The 15,823-nt window shown below is 44.8% G+C and overlaps 1 protein-coding gene across 1 annotated transcript; it reads left to right on the top strand.

Annotated features, from left to right (window-relative positions):
* The first annotated feature begins 3,594 nt into the window (after positions 1 to 3,594).
* CST11 (cystatin 11) lies at positions 3,595 to 15,823 on the top strand. The gene is made up of 4 exons (XM_037812055.1): positions 3,595 to 3,738; positions 12,343 to 12,574; positions 13,588 to 13,692; positions 15,628 to 15,823. The coding sequence occupies exons 2-4, from the start codon at positions 12,350 to 12,352 to the stop codon at positions 15,709 to 15,711; spliced, it is 414 nt and encodes a 137-aa protein (XP_037667983.1). The 5' UTR covers positions 3,595 to 3,738; positions 12,343 to 12,349; the 3' UTR covers positions 15,712 to 15,823.

Raw genomic sequence — 15,823 nt, forward strand, 5'->3', positions numbered from 1 at the left:
CAATTTGTTTTGTATGACTGCGTGGTATGTGAATATATCTCAATAAAATGATGATTAAAAAAAAAAAAAATGGACCAAAGATCTCAATGTAAAAGAAAGTACCATAAAACTTCTAGAAGATAATGTAGGAAAACATCGTCAAGACCTTGTATTAGGCAGCCACTTCCTAGACTTTACACCCAAAGCACAAGCAACAAAAGAAAAAAATAGATAAATGGGAACTCCTCAAGCTTAGAAGTTTCTGCACCTCAAAGGAATTTCTCAAAAAGGTAAAGAGGCAGCCAACTCAATGGGAAAAAATTTTTGGAAACCATGTATCTGACAAAAGACTGATATCTTGCATATATAAAGAAATCCTACAACTCAATGACAATAGTACAGACAGCCCAATTATAAAATGGGCAAAAGCTATGAAAAGACAGTTCTCTGAAGAGGAAATACAAATGGCCAAGAAACACATGAAAAAATGTTCAGCTTCACTAGCTATTAGAGAGATGCAGATTAAGACCACAATGAGATACCATCTCACACCAATTAGAATGGCTGCCATTAAACAAACAGGAAACTACAAATGCTGGAGGGGATGTGGAGAAATTGGAACTCTTATTCATTGTTGGTGGTACTGTATAATGGTTCAGCCACTCTGGAAGTCAGTCTGGCAGTTCCTTAGAAAACTAGATATAGATTTACCATTCTATCCAGTGATTGCACTTCTCGGTATATACCCAGAAGATCGGAAAGCAGTGACACAAACAGATATCTGCACGCCAATGTTCATAGCAGCATTATTCACAATTGCCAAGAGATGGAAACAACCCAAATGTCCTTCAACAGATGAGTGGATAAATAAAATGTGGTATATACACACGATGGAATACTACGCGGCAGTAAGAAGGAACTATCTCGTGAAACATATGACAACATGGATGAACCTTGAAGACATAATGCTGAGCAAAATAAGCCAGGCACAAAAAGAGAAATATTATATGCTACCACTAATGTGAACTTTGAAAAATGTAAAACAAATGGTTTATAATGTAGAATGTGGGGGAACTAGCAATAGAGAGCAATTAAGGAAGGGGGAACAATAATCCAAGAAGAACAGATAAGGTATTTAACGTTCTGGGGATGTCCAGGAATGACTATGGTCTGTTAATTTCTGATGGATATAGTAGGAACAAGTTCACAGAAATGTTGCTATATTAGGTAACTTTCTTGGGTAAAGTAGGAACATATTGGAAGTAAAGCAGTTATCTTAAGTTAGTTGTCTTTTTCTTACTCCCTTGTTATGGTCTCTTTGAAATGTTCTTTTACTGTATGTTGTTTTTTTATTTTTTTAATTTTTAATTTTTTAATTTTTTTCATACAGTTGATTTAAAAAAAAAAGTTAAAAGAAAAAAAAAAAAACAAGGAAAAAAATATGTAGAGCCCCCTTGAGGAACCTATGGGGAATGCAGTGGTATTGGCCTACCCCACCTCAATGGTTGCTAACATGCCCACAGACATAGGGGACTGGTGGTTTGATGGGTTGAGCCCCCTACCACAGGATTTACCCTTGAGAAGACTGTTGCTGCAAAGGAGAGGCTAGGCCTCCCTATGGTTGTGCCTAAGAGCCTCCTCCCGAATGCCTCTTTGTTGCCCAGATGTGGCCCTCTCTCTCTAGCTAAGCCAACTTGAAAGGTGAAATCACTGCCCTCCCCCCTACATGGGATCAGACACCCAGGGGAGTGAATCTCCCTGGCAACGTGGAATATGACTCCCGGGGAGGAATGTAGACCTGGCATCGTGGGACGGAGAACATCTTCTTGACCAAAAGGGGGATGTGAAAGGAAATGAAATAAGCTTCAGTGGCAGAGAGATTCCAAAAGGAGCCGAGAGGTCACTCTGGTGGGCACTCTTATGCACAATTTAGACAACCCTTTTTAGGTTCTAAAGAATTGGGGTAGCTGGTGGTGGATACCTGAAACTATCAAACTACAACCCGGAACCCATGGATCTCGAAGACAATTGTATAAAAATGTAGCTTATGAGGGGTGACAATGGGATTGGGAAAGCCAGAAGGACCACACTCCACTTTGTCTAGTTTATGGATGGATGAGTAGAAAAATAGGGGAAGGAAACAAACAAACAAACAGACAAAGGTACCCAGTGTTCTTTTTTACTTCAAATGCTCTTTTTCACTTTAATTATTATTCTTGTTATTTTTGTGTATGTGCTAATGAAGGTGTCAGGGATTGATTTAGGTGATGAATGTACAACTATGTAATGGTACTGTGAACAATCGAATGTACGATTTGTTTTGTATGACTGTGTGGTTTGTGAATATATCTCAATAAAATGAAGATTAAAAAAAAAAAAAGAAAAAGCTGCAGATGAGAGAGTTTGAAGGTGGCCGTTGAAAGCAGGCTCTTGCTCCATAGAAGCTAAGAGAGGACAAATGCTCCAACAGCAACTGTGAGTGACATTTTGAAGAGGAGCTTCAGCCTAGAGAGGAACATCCTGAGAGAAAGCCATTTTGGAATCAGAACTTTGGAGCAGTTGCCAGCTACATGTCTTCCCAGCTAACAGAGGTTTTCCGGACACCATTGGCCATCCTCCAGTGAAGGTAACCTATTGCTGATGTGTTAGCTTGAACACTTTATGGTCTTAAGACTGTAACTTTGTAACCAAATAAACCCCCTTTATACAAGCCGATCCATTTCTGGTCTTTTTCATTCCGGCAGCATTAGCAAACTAGAACAATAGTGAAAGAGTATAAACCTGTCTAAGACTGGAAGAGTGAAAATCAGCTCAGCATGAAAAAGAAAAACCTGGTTAACTGGGCTGAGAGCACAGACACACCTAACGTGGCTGCATAGTTGGCAGGAAGATGGTTTCCCCAAAGGCCCTGTAGCAGCCGTAAAATGCCACGATGCCCCCCTCTTTGAGCTACCACTGCTTTTTTATCAGTGATGCCCTGGACTCTCTTTGCTACACCCATCTCTTACAGGGGTACCCTCATCTCAGGAGAGCACCAATCTCTAGGTTATCCTGCTTCTTCTAATCTCCCCTCTGAAACAGCAGCTAGCCCAGGACACCCTCCTCAGAACCATTCAGTAAAAAACCACACCCTAAGAAACATGACTTTCCCGCAGAACGGCTTTCCACGGGGGTCCTAGGGCACTTCTTTGTTGCCCAGGAGCAACAAACCCTCCTGTTTCCACAGCAGGCTAGCCCCCATGTTTGGATCAGTTTTCAGCAGTAACTAATGCCAAATTCTTTCCTAATCTTTCACCCTTTTATCACTCCGCCAGAGCACCAGTGTACTCAAAACTTTAGCACCCCTGGTATATTGCCTAACTCTTTGGATTTTGTTAGTTTAATGGGTGAAACATGGTACCCAGTTGTTTTCATTTGCATTTCTTTAACTGAGTGGCATCTCAGATGGATTCTGGTCATTTTTTGTGCTTTTATCTTGCAAATAACCTGTTGGTATCCATTGCACATTAGACTTGCTCTTCCTCTCTTGCCTGGACCAAATTTGATTTTTCTTTTTCTTTTTCTTTTTTTTTTTTTTTTTTTTTTTTATCTCAGAGTAAAATACCAGGAAACCAGAAGACAGATCCTGGCTGGAAGGGGTTCCCTCTTGCTTTATCCCCTGCAAAAAGCAGGCCAAGCATTAAGTCTTCACAGCAGCTCCACTGACAAATAGCCCCAAACTGGAAACAGTTCTGGTGTCTCAGAACGGGAGAAAGCCAGGTGGGGTGCCTATGTATGTGTGTGATTGAGTATGAATGTGAGCGTGTGTGTGTGCACGTCTGTGTGCATGGGGTATGGATGTGTATGTGTGTACTTGTGCATGCATGTGTGTGTTTGTGCAGGTGTACTTGTGTGTGAATTCATTCTTTCAAGTTCAAGAACTGCACCAGGTATCAGCAATGATGACAATGATATTGATGACCAGCTAACCTTTGTTAAACACCATTCCAGGTGCATTGCCTGAGTTATGTGATTTAATTATCACAACAACACAGGAAAGGAATTATTGTTATACCCATTCTGCAGATGAGAAGAATGAGGCATTGAATATAAACAACCTGCCCACAGTCACCTGACTGGTGAATGGTGGAGCCAGGATGTCACCCCAGATAATCTGACTTCACTGCCCTGCAGGGCTTAGATGCAGGTGGCAGAGACAGACTGTAAAAGCAGTGAAGGAAGGATACTCTTGCAGGCTTTGATGGACCTACATACAGGCAATGTGAGGGTTTAAAGAGCACATCCACAGCAGCCAAGGCAGAGGGGAGGGCTAAGCAATCCAAAAACACTTCCTGGAGAAGACAACCCTTGAGCAGAGTCTGGGAGATGAGTAGGTGCTAACAAAGTGAAGAAGTGAAAATGAGTAGGCAACTAAAAAGTGAAGAAAAGGAGGTGAGTAAACTCTAACAAAGTGATGAGAGATGCGCAGGTGCTAAAAAAATGATGAAAGGAAGATGAATAAGTGCTAACAAAGTAAAGAAAGGAAAATGAGTAGACACTGACAAGGTGAAGAAATGAAGATGAGTAGGCACTAAAAAAGTAAAGAAAAGGAGATTAGTATGTGCTATTAAAGTGACGAAAGGAAGATGAGTGGGCATTAACAAAGTGAAGAAATGAAGATGAATAGGTGCTAACAAAGTGAAGAAAGGGAGTTGAGAAGGTGATAATACAGTGAAGAAAGGGAGGAGAGAACTCCTCAGAGGATGCTCTGAGACTGACTTGAAGGAAGGCATGTGGGAGAGCTGGGCAAGGAGGGAGTCTGGTGTCCCTGATATCTGGACCCCTGCAACCCCACCCTTTCATTGTTGTTGCCACTTTGAGAGAAGAGGGTTCAGGTTCTAGGGAGAGGTGAAGAGATGTCCCTGGCTGAGAAATCAACCTGTCTGTGATCCCAGACGCTCCACTTAGCCCCAGTTCTACAAAACAAAATCCAACCAAACCAAAGTCCCAAAGCAAACTGGAGCTACCTTCAAGGGGTTGCAATCCTAACCTCTGGGAAAAGCATTGATAAGTATGAATTTCTCATCCATACCCTAATTCAGTGACATGATGATTCTCCTGGTAGACGGGCATCCTGGGCAACCACCGGGCTAGTCCCCCACTTTAATCCACACTGAATCCAGGGAGCAGCCATTAGTTCTACTTGGTTCAAGAGAATAGCATCTGTGAGGGGTGTAAAAGATGAGGGAACTAAACCAAGACTGTACCAAACCTATCTGAACTGTAGGAAACCGTGAAGAGTTAGGAGGGGAGGGACCTTCTTCAATTACAAGTGGAGACCTTACAAAATGACTAGAGTTGAAGAATGAGCATGAAATTTTAGAAACCAGCCAGTTCCGCATCCTCAGCATGATCGTTGGTCCAAGATGACAGATTGGGGGCCAGAGAGCATCTTCCAGCAGAGACACTCAGAGCCTGAGGCCACAGGCACATTAGGCAAGCACAGGTAACTTTGAAGTTAATATTCTCTTCAAGGTGGACCAGAAAGCCTTTCTGACAGCTGGGAGTTATGATCCCTTATATTGCAAATCTCAGCAAATGAATCAGCTCTTGGTGGACTTTGGAAAGCTGCTGCCAGAAATAAGATCAATGGCTACAAAATGACATCCAAAGATGCAGGCTCTTAGCAATAATCCCATTGGTGTGCATTATCCTTGAAGAACCTGCAGCAGGGAAGGAGCTGAGAGAATGAATGGGTGACAGGATGGGACTTGGGAGCTGGCTTTGGGGTCTCTGGGCACAGAAGGAAGGAGATTGATGAAGCTGTGGACAGAATGTGGGACCCAGAGAGGTGGTGCCAGAAGAGTGATGACAATGGGTCAGTCTTAGGATTGAGGAATTTCAGCACATGCAGGGACTTTCAAAGAAATTTGCAGCAATCAGTTGGATGTATAAGATCAGACCTCAAAACTGGGACCTGGGGAGCCACGTCCATAAAAGCTTGGCACATGGATGAATTCTTAGTGGTTGAAAGTGTAGAAAAGACGCTCTTCATTCGGGATTCACACGTGATTCAGGGGTGTATAAAACCCCTGAAGTTATATGCAACATTTTATATAAATGTAGCCACATGTTACAGTGGAATTTTTGACCCAGGCAGACATCCATGGAAGGTGCAGTTTTTCATGGTAGCTGGAGAAGATTCTAAATCAATCACTGAGGCTAAGAAAATTAAATGCTCAGGAGTTGGATAGTAGAGGGAAAGTTTGAGGGAAGTGATCCCACATCTGACCCTCGCCTCGAACACATGAACTGAGTGGCTACTGATACCCTGCTTCCCTGGCTGAGCAAATAAGGGGGGCCAGATTGGGATTGTCCTGAGCTGAGAGCAGCTGGGGAGGGAGGGGTGCGAAACAGGTTCACACCCCTGAGCATAAAGAAACAGGAGGATGCTCAGGCTGAAAGAGGAAGAGAGGAATGTGTGTCACAGTGGTCAGCAAAACAATGACCCTCAAAGGTGAAACCTGTGAGTGTGGGACCTGATGTGCAAAAGAGGCTTTGCAGGTGTAGTTAGGTAAAGGAGCTTGAGATGGGAGGGTGTCCTGATTATCCAGGTGGGCTTGACAGCATCACAAGGGACCATCTGGGAGGGAAGGAGGCAGGAGGGTCAGAGTTGGAGGAGGTGCGATGGCAGGAGCAGAGGTCAGAGAGAGAGAGAGATTTGAAGACTCTGAGTTTCTGGCTTTGAAGATAGAGGAAGGGGCCATTAATCAAGGAATGTGGGTGGCCTCTAGAAGCTGGAGAAGACACAGAGGTGGATTCTTCCCCAGGGCCTCCCTCCAGAAGGGACGCAGCCCTGCAACACCTTGAGACTGGGACTCCTGACTCTCAGAAGTATGTGATAATAAATTTGTGTTGCTTTAAGCCACTACATTTGTGATCATTTTATACAACAGCAATAGAAAACTAATGCCAGTGTCCATAAGGCTAAAGGGTAGATGTCACTGGCAACAGAGAATAAGGGAGAACCAGAAAAGGACCATGGGCAAGCCGGCTTTAAACCCTGCCAAGGTTGGGAGCACTGAAGCAGGAGCATCTGCTCCATGCCAGGCAAATAGGAACGTTTGGTTTCCTCATCCCTTCCTCCTCTCCAATTCCCTTTGCCAGAAAGCTCCACCAACCACTGGGGAGGAGGAGATGTGATATGGGGGCTATAAAAAATAAACATAAGCCAGCCACAACTCCTTCCTCAAATGCAGGCAGCCAGCCTGGAGGAGGAGGCCCCAGCAAGGGGAGAGGGAGAAGTTTCAAGTGTAAACCACATTCTAAGTTTTGACCATCCATAGAGACTGGCCTCTTAATATCTGATTTTAGTTACTGGACTGAGACCATTTGTGTGGCCCAAGTGTGATTTGGGAGTCCATGGGATGGCCTGGAAACTCACCCAGGGTCAAGGAGTAAATGGCACCACTAGAACCTCCAAACATATGGGGAAGTGGACATAGGGGTTTGCCCACACCCCAGGAGTGGGCTTTGCTCACCAGGTCTCATCCTCTGCTCCGTGGGGAGAGAGCCACAGCTTCCATTGGCTTTCAGAGGATGTCCATGCGTCCCCAATGGTGAAGAACCACTAACAGAGAAGGAGGCCAAGTCTGGGCTTGGGGGAGAACATGCATTCTGGGGTGTAGGGACGGGACAACCAGAAGAGAAATCTGGGTGAAGAAGGGGGAGATCAAGAGTGCAGGCAGGATACGGTGTTCCATAGACTTCTTGCCTCGTTGTGCAGCAGCCAGGAAGGAAAGGGGGGTGACAGGAAGAACAGCAGGACCGGCCAGGAGAGAAGGCTGCAGGTTCGTCATTGGGAGGGGTGGGTCCCCTCCTCCTCCTGCCTGAGTCCTGTGATTCTCCATTTGCCTCTTCACTGGGAACTGAGACAGCTGCGTACGAGGTTTGATATGATCAGGGTGAAAGCAGAAAGGGTGACACACTGAGCTCAGGAAAGGAACATTTGCCAGGTGGGTGTAGCACTAGGAGTACTGGGAGGCCATCTGAGCCCCAACATTGACAAGAAGTATTCTTTTAGAGTGCCACCACCCCACCCCACCCCCAGGGGCTGGATACTTACATTTATTATTTCTAATCTTACAGCAACTCTGCAAGAAATACATGTAGGTTATGAAAATCCTAAATCAAACAACAGGAAACAAAATTTTGTAAATTTTGATGAGACCATTGCACAATAATCCCATCATCGATTAAGCATTGCCATGTGTCAGATACTGCTCCAATTAGCATTAGTGTGTGGCTGTGAGGACCAGAAACCCAAACTAAAGTGGCTTAACCACACAAGAGATCATTTTCTCCTATAAAAGAAACCCAAACTAAAATGGCTTAACCACACAAGAGATCATTTTCTCCTACAAAAGAAACCCAAATGGCAGTATAGGGCTGATACTGTGATGTCAAGAAATGATCAGGGCACAAGGCACCAGACTTCTTCCATCATTCTGCTCTGCCATCCTCAGCTGGTTTCTATCCTCCAGGTTACCTCATGTTCCAAGACAGCTGCTGGGGCTCCAGCCATCATCTCCTTGTTCCCAAAAGCCAATAGGGCAAAAACAACTCCAACAAGCTGAGTCAGATTTTCATGGGGTTATTCCCATAAGTCCTGTTCCAGTTTGCTAAAACTGCTGGAAGGCAAAATACCAGAAATGGATTGGTTTTTATAAAGGGGATTTATTAGGGTACAAATTTACAGTTCTAAGGCTTTAGAAGTGTCTAAACTAAGCCATCAATAAGAGGATACCTTTGTTGAGGAAAGGGTGTTGGCATCCAGAACACCTCTGACAGTTGGGAAGGCACCTGGCTGGTCTGCTGGTCCTTTGCTCCTGGGTTCTGGTTTATTAAAATAGCTTTCTCCAAAATGTCTCTGAGCTTCTGGTTCTCTTAGCTTCTCTCTCTCAGCACCTGTGCATTTTTGCTTGTTCTCCTGGGGCGTTTCTATCAGGGTGTTTCTCTCTCTTAGCTTCTCTGGGGCAAACTCTGGGCTTCATCTCTTAGCTTAGCCTCTCCAAACGTCTTTCTGTCTGCATCTTCAAGCATTTGGGGATGCATCAGCCCCTGAGCTCTCTTAAGGACTCCAGAAAAGTAATCAAGACACGCCTTGAATGGGAAGGGTCACATCTCCATGGAAATAACCTAATCAAAAGGTTGCACCCACAGTTGGCTGGGTCACATCTCCATGGAAACAACCTAAGCAAAAGATCCCACCGATAGTAACTCTCCCCCAAAAGATTGCATTAAAGAACATAGTCCTTCCTGGGGTACATAGCAATTTCAAACCAGCACAAGCCCCAAACAACAATTCCACTTGTTTCTTGGTCTGATGGCCACACCCACTGCTGAGTAACACAGGCTTCATTTGAGGTAGCCACATGCTCAAAAAAAAAAAAAAAAAAAAAAATGGAGTTCTGCTATTGAGGTAAAAGGGACCAAGCAGTCACCACCACAGATTCTTTTTTTAATGCAATTTTATTGAGATATATTCACATACCAGATAATCATCCAAAGTGTACAATCATATAGTTGTGCACTCACCACAGTCAATTTTTGAACATTTTCATTACTCCAAGAACAAATGAAAATAAGAATAAAAAATAAAAAAGAACACCCAAAGCATCTCATACACCTAATCTCCCTATTATTTTTTGTCTTTATTTTCTTACTCATCTGTCCACACACTGCATAAAGGGAGGGTCAGTCTCAAGGTTTCACAATTACACAGTCACACTGCAAAAGCTATGTAGTTACACAATCATTTTCAAGAATCAAGGATACTGGATTACAGTTCAACAGTTTCAGTTATTTCCTTGTAGCTATTCTAACACACTAAAAACTAAAAAGGGATAGCTATATAACACATAAGAATAAACTCCAGAATGACCTCTTGATCTTATTTGGAATCTCTCAGCCACTGAAACTTTATTTTTTTTTTATTTCTTTTTTCCCTTTTGGTCAAGAAGTTTTTCTCAATCCCATGATGCCAGGTCCATGTTCATAATCGGGAGTCATATCCTACATTGCCAGGGAGATTTACACCCCTGGGAGTCATGTCCCACATAGGGGGGAGGGCAGTGAGTTCCCCTGCCAAGTGGGCTTAGAGAGAGAGAGGCCACATCTGAGCAACAAAAGAGGTTCTCTGGGGCGACTCTTAGGCATAATTATAAGTAGGCTTAGCCTCTCCTTTGCAGGAATAAGTTTCATAAGGGCAAGCCCCAAGATCGAGGGCTCAGCCTACTAAATTGGTGGTCCCCAATGCTTGTGAGAATATCAGGAATTCCTCAGGTGGGGAAGTTTACTATTTCCACATTTTTCCACAGTCCCTCCAGGAGGCTTTGCAAATACTTCTTTATTCTCTGCTCAAATTACTCTGGGATGTATCAGCATCACACTAATGTGTACAAACTAACAAGATCTCACCCCCTATTCAAGGTTCCACGTAATTATCCCACCACTGATTCTTACTTAGTTCCTCAGAGCAACCCAACAGGAAAAGGATTCAAATCCCACTTTACCAGCAAGTGGAGCAGACTCCCTGTTGCATGGTTGGTGCTGTCTGTCTGTGTTTCTCGTTGTACTGGTTGTGTGATGTGTCTGTATGTCTGTGGTTTTCATTGGGCCTGTTTTTCATTGCATGTGAATGTGAAAAGGTGGGTATATGTTTTTGTGTTTCAGTGTGTGGATGTGGGGGTGTGTCTGTGAGGGAGAGTTTTAGGGGGTGTTAATGGGAGAGACCCTTGTTTCCCACCACCAGCCTCTGCATTGGCCGTAGGTGGCTCATGGCACAACCTGGCTGGCCTTAGTGGAAAGACCTGACACAGGCCTCCTTCCTTCCAGATTCCCCTAACCTGGGCTCACCTACATCCTCCTCTGTGTCCCATAACACAGGAAGCCATCATTGCACACACTTTACATCACATTAGTCCACATGCTGCCATAACGGACTTTCTATCAATGACATTACAATAACACAGTTGAATTGAGCCCTGAGCTCTGCATGCACCTCAGGCAGAGCCCCCAGTTCATCCCCAAAACAAATGCTTCCTTCTTCACTGGGATGCCAAACTTGCTTGTCTTCCTAGGATGCGCTAGCACTTCGTGTCTTACAACTGAAGACCCATGGATTCATTGCAATCTCTTTTCCACCTCCTCTTTATACAGACATCTGTGAATAAAGTTGAGCTCGTACTTAGGATTCAACAACGCTCAAATACTATTGCCATTGGAGATAAAAGCCTTTACATCTCACCTTTCCTAGTGCTGCTTTGTCCTTTGAGGCAGGGCTGCAGCCAAAACCGGTCTCCAGGAGCAGGGCAAGGCCAGAGGGGCCTTCCAGGCCGGCAGCCCCTCCCCAGAGGTCTCTAACCTCCCACGGCCCTGGGCAGTGGCCAAGGCCCCAAGCTCACCTGTTCGTGCTTCGGCAACTTGTGTGTCCGCCGCTTCCTGCCTCTCCAGACTTCCCACGGCCCCCGCGGAGATGAGCTTGGTGGACAGAGCCCCACCTCCCCCGCCTTGGTGGGACAGCAGTGTTACCAGGCAGATGTTACCAGAGCTCTGCTGATACTGGAGCCTAGCTCCACTCCAGGCTTGGGGTCTCATCAGGAGAAAGAATTCAAGAACAAGAAAGCAAATAGTAGCAGCAAAAGGTGAAGTTTATTGGAAAATATAAGATATGTTAGAGAAGTTAGCATGGGTGTGCTCAAGAAAGAGAAGTGGGCCCAGTTGATTTGTTTTTATACTCTGGCCTTTTGCTCTGCTATAAGCTGAAGCTGGGCATGGAAAATCTCCACTCTCTTTACCCCGTCCCTCCCTACTTCCTTTCTTCGGTGATTTCCACAGCTATCAAGGAACAGAGTCAGATTAACCAGGAAATGGTCAACATGTTTTATTGAGGACATTCTTGTTTGCAATGAAGTGATCTTTCCACTGAGTTGCAAGTTTTGCTATCATCTCAGACCTCTGGCCCTGCACCTGGGCCCTAGGTGTCTCGCTGCCTCGGTTGACCTACCTAGCCTGCCGCTAGCAGGAGGGTGGGTGATGCTGAGGGAGCTGCCCCCCAAAGAGAAGCAGTGCATGTGTGCATGCATGAGCATGTGTGTGTGAGAGGTGACTGGGTAAAACACTGAAAGGACGAAGGACGTGAGTACATTGGTCCCCAGCAGTTCCCCACATGTCACTGCCCCTGATCTTCTGTGGGTGTGGCTACAGATAAAAAGGGAGGAAGGAGAGGAGTGTACTCTATAGCCTGCTCCTAAATCTGGCCAGGGCAGGTCGAGGAGCTGCTGGCTAAAAACCAGGACAGGCCCTTTCCTTTCCTCCCAGCAGACAGACCATGGCCAGACCCCAGCAGGCCCTGCAGCTCCTGCTGGCCATTCTGGTGGCCCTAGTGGCCTTCTCCAATGAAGCAGGGAAAAAAACCTTTATAAAAATCCAAGAGGTGACTGCAACAGATGTTTACGTAGCTGACACCCTGGAGTTCATGACCAAAGAGTTCAACCAGAAAAGTGATGACAAGTACAATTTCCGGATTGTTCGAGCCCTGAAAGTCAAGAAGCAGGTCAGTGCACAGCTTTCCTCCTTTGTAGATGGCTACAGCAGGGGACCCCTGGCATTCTTGGGGAACTCTGACTCAAGTGAAATCCAACCTCATTCCATCTACAGTGGGCATTTTGAGAGAAACCCAAAGACAGTGGTGTGGATCAACACCCAAGATCAGCGGTGGGCAAATTGTGACCCAAATCTGCCTGCAGACCCCTTTTGATTTAGTAGAATCCAGTCCTGGGCTTTTGTGTCCATATCCTCCGTGGCTGCTTTTGCTCCAACTGTAGAGCTGAGCTATGGCCACAGAAACTGGGGGAACTGCAAAGACTATAATATTGATTGTCTGACCCTTTACAGAAAAAAGTGTCCTGGTTGTTTTAGCTTGCTAGGGCTGCCATAGCCAAGTACCACAACCTGGGTGGCTTAAAATAACAGTGGTCAGATGTCTACATCAAGGTGTCAGCAGGGCCTCACTTCCACCAAAGTATGTAGGGTTTCAGGGTTGGTGGGCAATTCATAGCATTTTTGGCTTGTGGCATAGCTCAATCTCTGCCTCTATCACACAGATGTCCTCTCTGTCTACAACCAAACTTCCTCTCCTTCTGTGGATGCCAGTCATATTGGACCAGAACACTCCCTAGTCCAGTTTGGCCCCATCTTAACTGGTTACATCTTCAAAGACCCTATTTCCAAATAGAGTCCCATGCACAGGACTTGGACATGCCTTTCTGGGGGACACAGTTCAACCCATAACATGGGCCCTTGCCCAAACCGTCAACATACTTTGTGCTCTCCAAGGGTGGGACTTACCTATGGAAAAGGACCATGTTTCTGTGGTTTCTGGTGCATTCTCCTCGAGCAATAAAAGGAGACAGGGGAGTGAGAGAGGAAGGGGAGAGAGAGCCCACCAACCCATCCAGGATGGGTCTCTTAGCCTTGAGTAAGGGAATAAAGGAGCTGCCTTTACCGAAAGCTAAAGAAAAGTGAGAGGAAGTCATATTAGAACTCCCTGTCACTTGCTTCCCACAGATTACTGATCATATGGAGCTTCATGCAGACATTGAAATGCGGCGGACCACCTGCCAGAAGCCAGAGACCACCAACTGTGTCTTCCAGGAAGGGGAGCTTTACAAGGTATTGGGTGAAAGCACAGTAGCTTACAGACTCAGTTTTCTGGTAAAGTTTTCTGTGGTTGTAGGATAAGTTGAGGGAGAATCACTTGGGGTTTTTTCAAGCTCTGCTTGAAAGGAATGCACCAATAATTTTGTTACTCTCAAAGAGTAAAATGAAGATGAGCAGGAGCTGGGCTAAGGTCTTGTCCCAAATAAATCACTCCTTTGTTTCTGGAAGGAGAGGGGAGCTGTGGTAGATGAACTGTGGTGGGACACTCTGGGGCCAAAGGAAATGGTTATTTATTAATGCTGTTTTAGCAGCCAGCAGGAACTCATCCATATGCCAGGATGAATGTCTAGAATGTGCAAGCAGTCAACTTGGGAAGGAGGAAAAGGTGACGAGAAAGTGAGATCAGAAATATCTGGGCTGGGGACAGGAGGCAAACTTGCATGTGTGTGAGCTGCCAGGGAGCCCCAAGTGCAGCCTAGACCCCGAATATGCTTTGTGCCCACCCATGGGTTGCTGCACCTGGGGGAGGCTGGCTGGACCCTGGCCCACACCATCATCACTGCAGTGCCCAAGTCAGGGTGGGTCCCACGTGCGAGGGGCCTGTGGAGGTACTCAAGTCTTAGCAGCCCTGCAAAACACTTCACTCTACCCAAATGAGTTAATATTAGGCTGATTTATGACTAGTTTCCTGCTGTAATCACTACTAGCAACCCTTTTGCTTACAACATACCCTGGTTTGTTTTATAAATTATATGGTCACCTGGTCATAAAGGTCTGGGTGTTCCCAACACAGAAACATAGTCACCCCTGGGCTCCCTGCCCACTTTCTACATGGATAATTCCTGAAAGTACACTAGGTGAACCTTTTTGGTTCTTCCCTGGAGAAGATTGTGAAATACCTGAAAAAATTTGAAGATCACAGTAAAGTATAACTAAAGGAACATATTGACTTTGTAGATTGAATTGGTGGAGTTAGTCTTCTGTTTTTTATTTTGTGAGAAATGTAAATGTTAGAATGCTCCACCCCTACCCCCACTCTGGAGTTTCAATTGAAAAGCAGGGCAACAAAATCAGAGAAATAAAATCTTAGAGTCCCATAGAGATCAAACAAAGAAATGTTAATCACTAATATGAAAAATATGTTTAAAGTAATGAGTTTTAATTATGGGAGAAAAGGGTAGTGAGAAAGAAAAGGGAAATCTTGGGTGAGAATAAAGATAAGAGAAAGAGAGAGACATTGCAATAGATGGGTGGATGGATGGAAGGAAGGAGGAAAGAGGTTATGACAACAAGAAGGATTGATAGATGGGTAAAAGGAAGGATAAATGGAAGAATGGATGGGAATGGATGAATAGATGGAGGGAAGGTGGATGGGTAGATGGATGGATGTCTGCAAGTTGGATTGATGGATGAATGGGTGGCAGTAAGGTGGATAGATGGATGGGAGGACAGATGGATGAGTGGATGGATGTATCAGTGAATGGGTGGATGGATGGATGGCTGGAAGGATGGATGGATGGATTGATGGAGGTGGGTGGCTGTAAGGTGGATGGATGGGTGGATGGATGGGTGGATGGATGCATGGGTGGATGGATGGATGGAGCCAGTAGAGGCAGAGAAAGGAAAGGTATGAGGGTCCACATAAGTAAAGATGAAGAGGGAGAAAAGAATTAGTCATTCCTATAATGAAAATGGGAACTTTATTTCATTCTCCAAATATGACCACTAACAGAAAGACATTTTCTAGGATGATCCCAGCAATATTACTATCAGGTGACTGAAATCAAAATAAACATCAAACCAGATCTGGATAGGATGGATGGTGAGATGTTGGTTCATTTCGCCACCCTCTTGTCTTATATCCTCTACTTTCTCCCTTCTAAATTTTCACTGTGCATATTGCTCTTTTCTAAATGTTGCTTTTGTTCTCTTTTGTTTTGTTTTTAGGAAATCAAGTGCTTCTTCTCAGTGTATCTTGTACCTTGGTTTGAAAAGTACAAAATTCTGAAGAAAAACTGCACTGATGGCTAGATATCTCAGAGCACACACTTGTGATCATTGTATTTGAGAGTGTCCTTCAGTGAATAATAAGTCTCAATAAAGACAATAAGTGTTTGTCAACCCATGCTCTTAATACTCTTCA

Source organism: Choloepus didactylus, chromosome 19 (assembly GCF_015220235.1).
Source record: "Choloepus didactylus isolate mChoDid1 chromosome 19, mChoDid1.pri, whole genome shotgun sequence".
Taxonomy (NCBI): domain Eukaryota; kingdom Metazoa; phylum Chordata; class Mammalia; order Pilosa; family Megalonychidae; genus Choloepus; species Choloepus didactylus.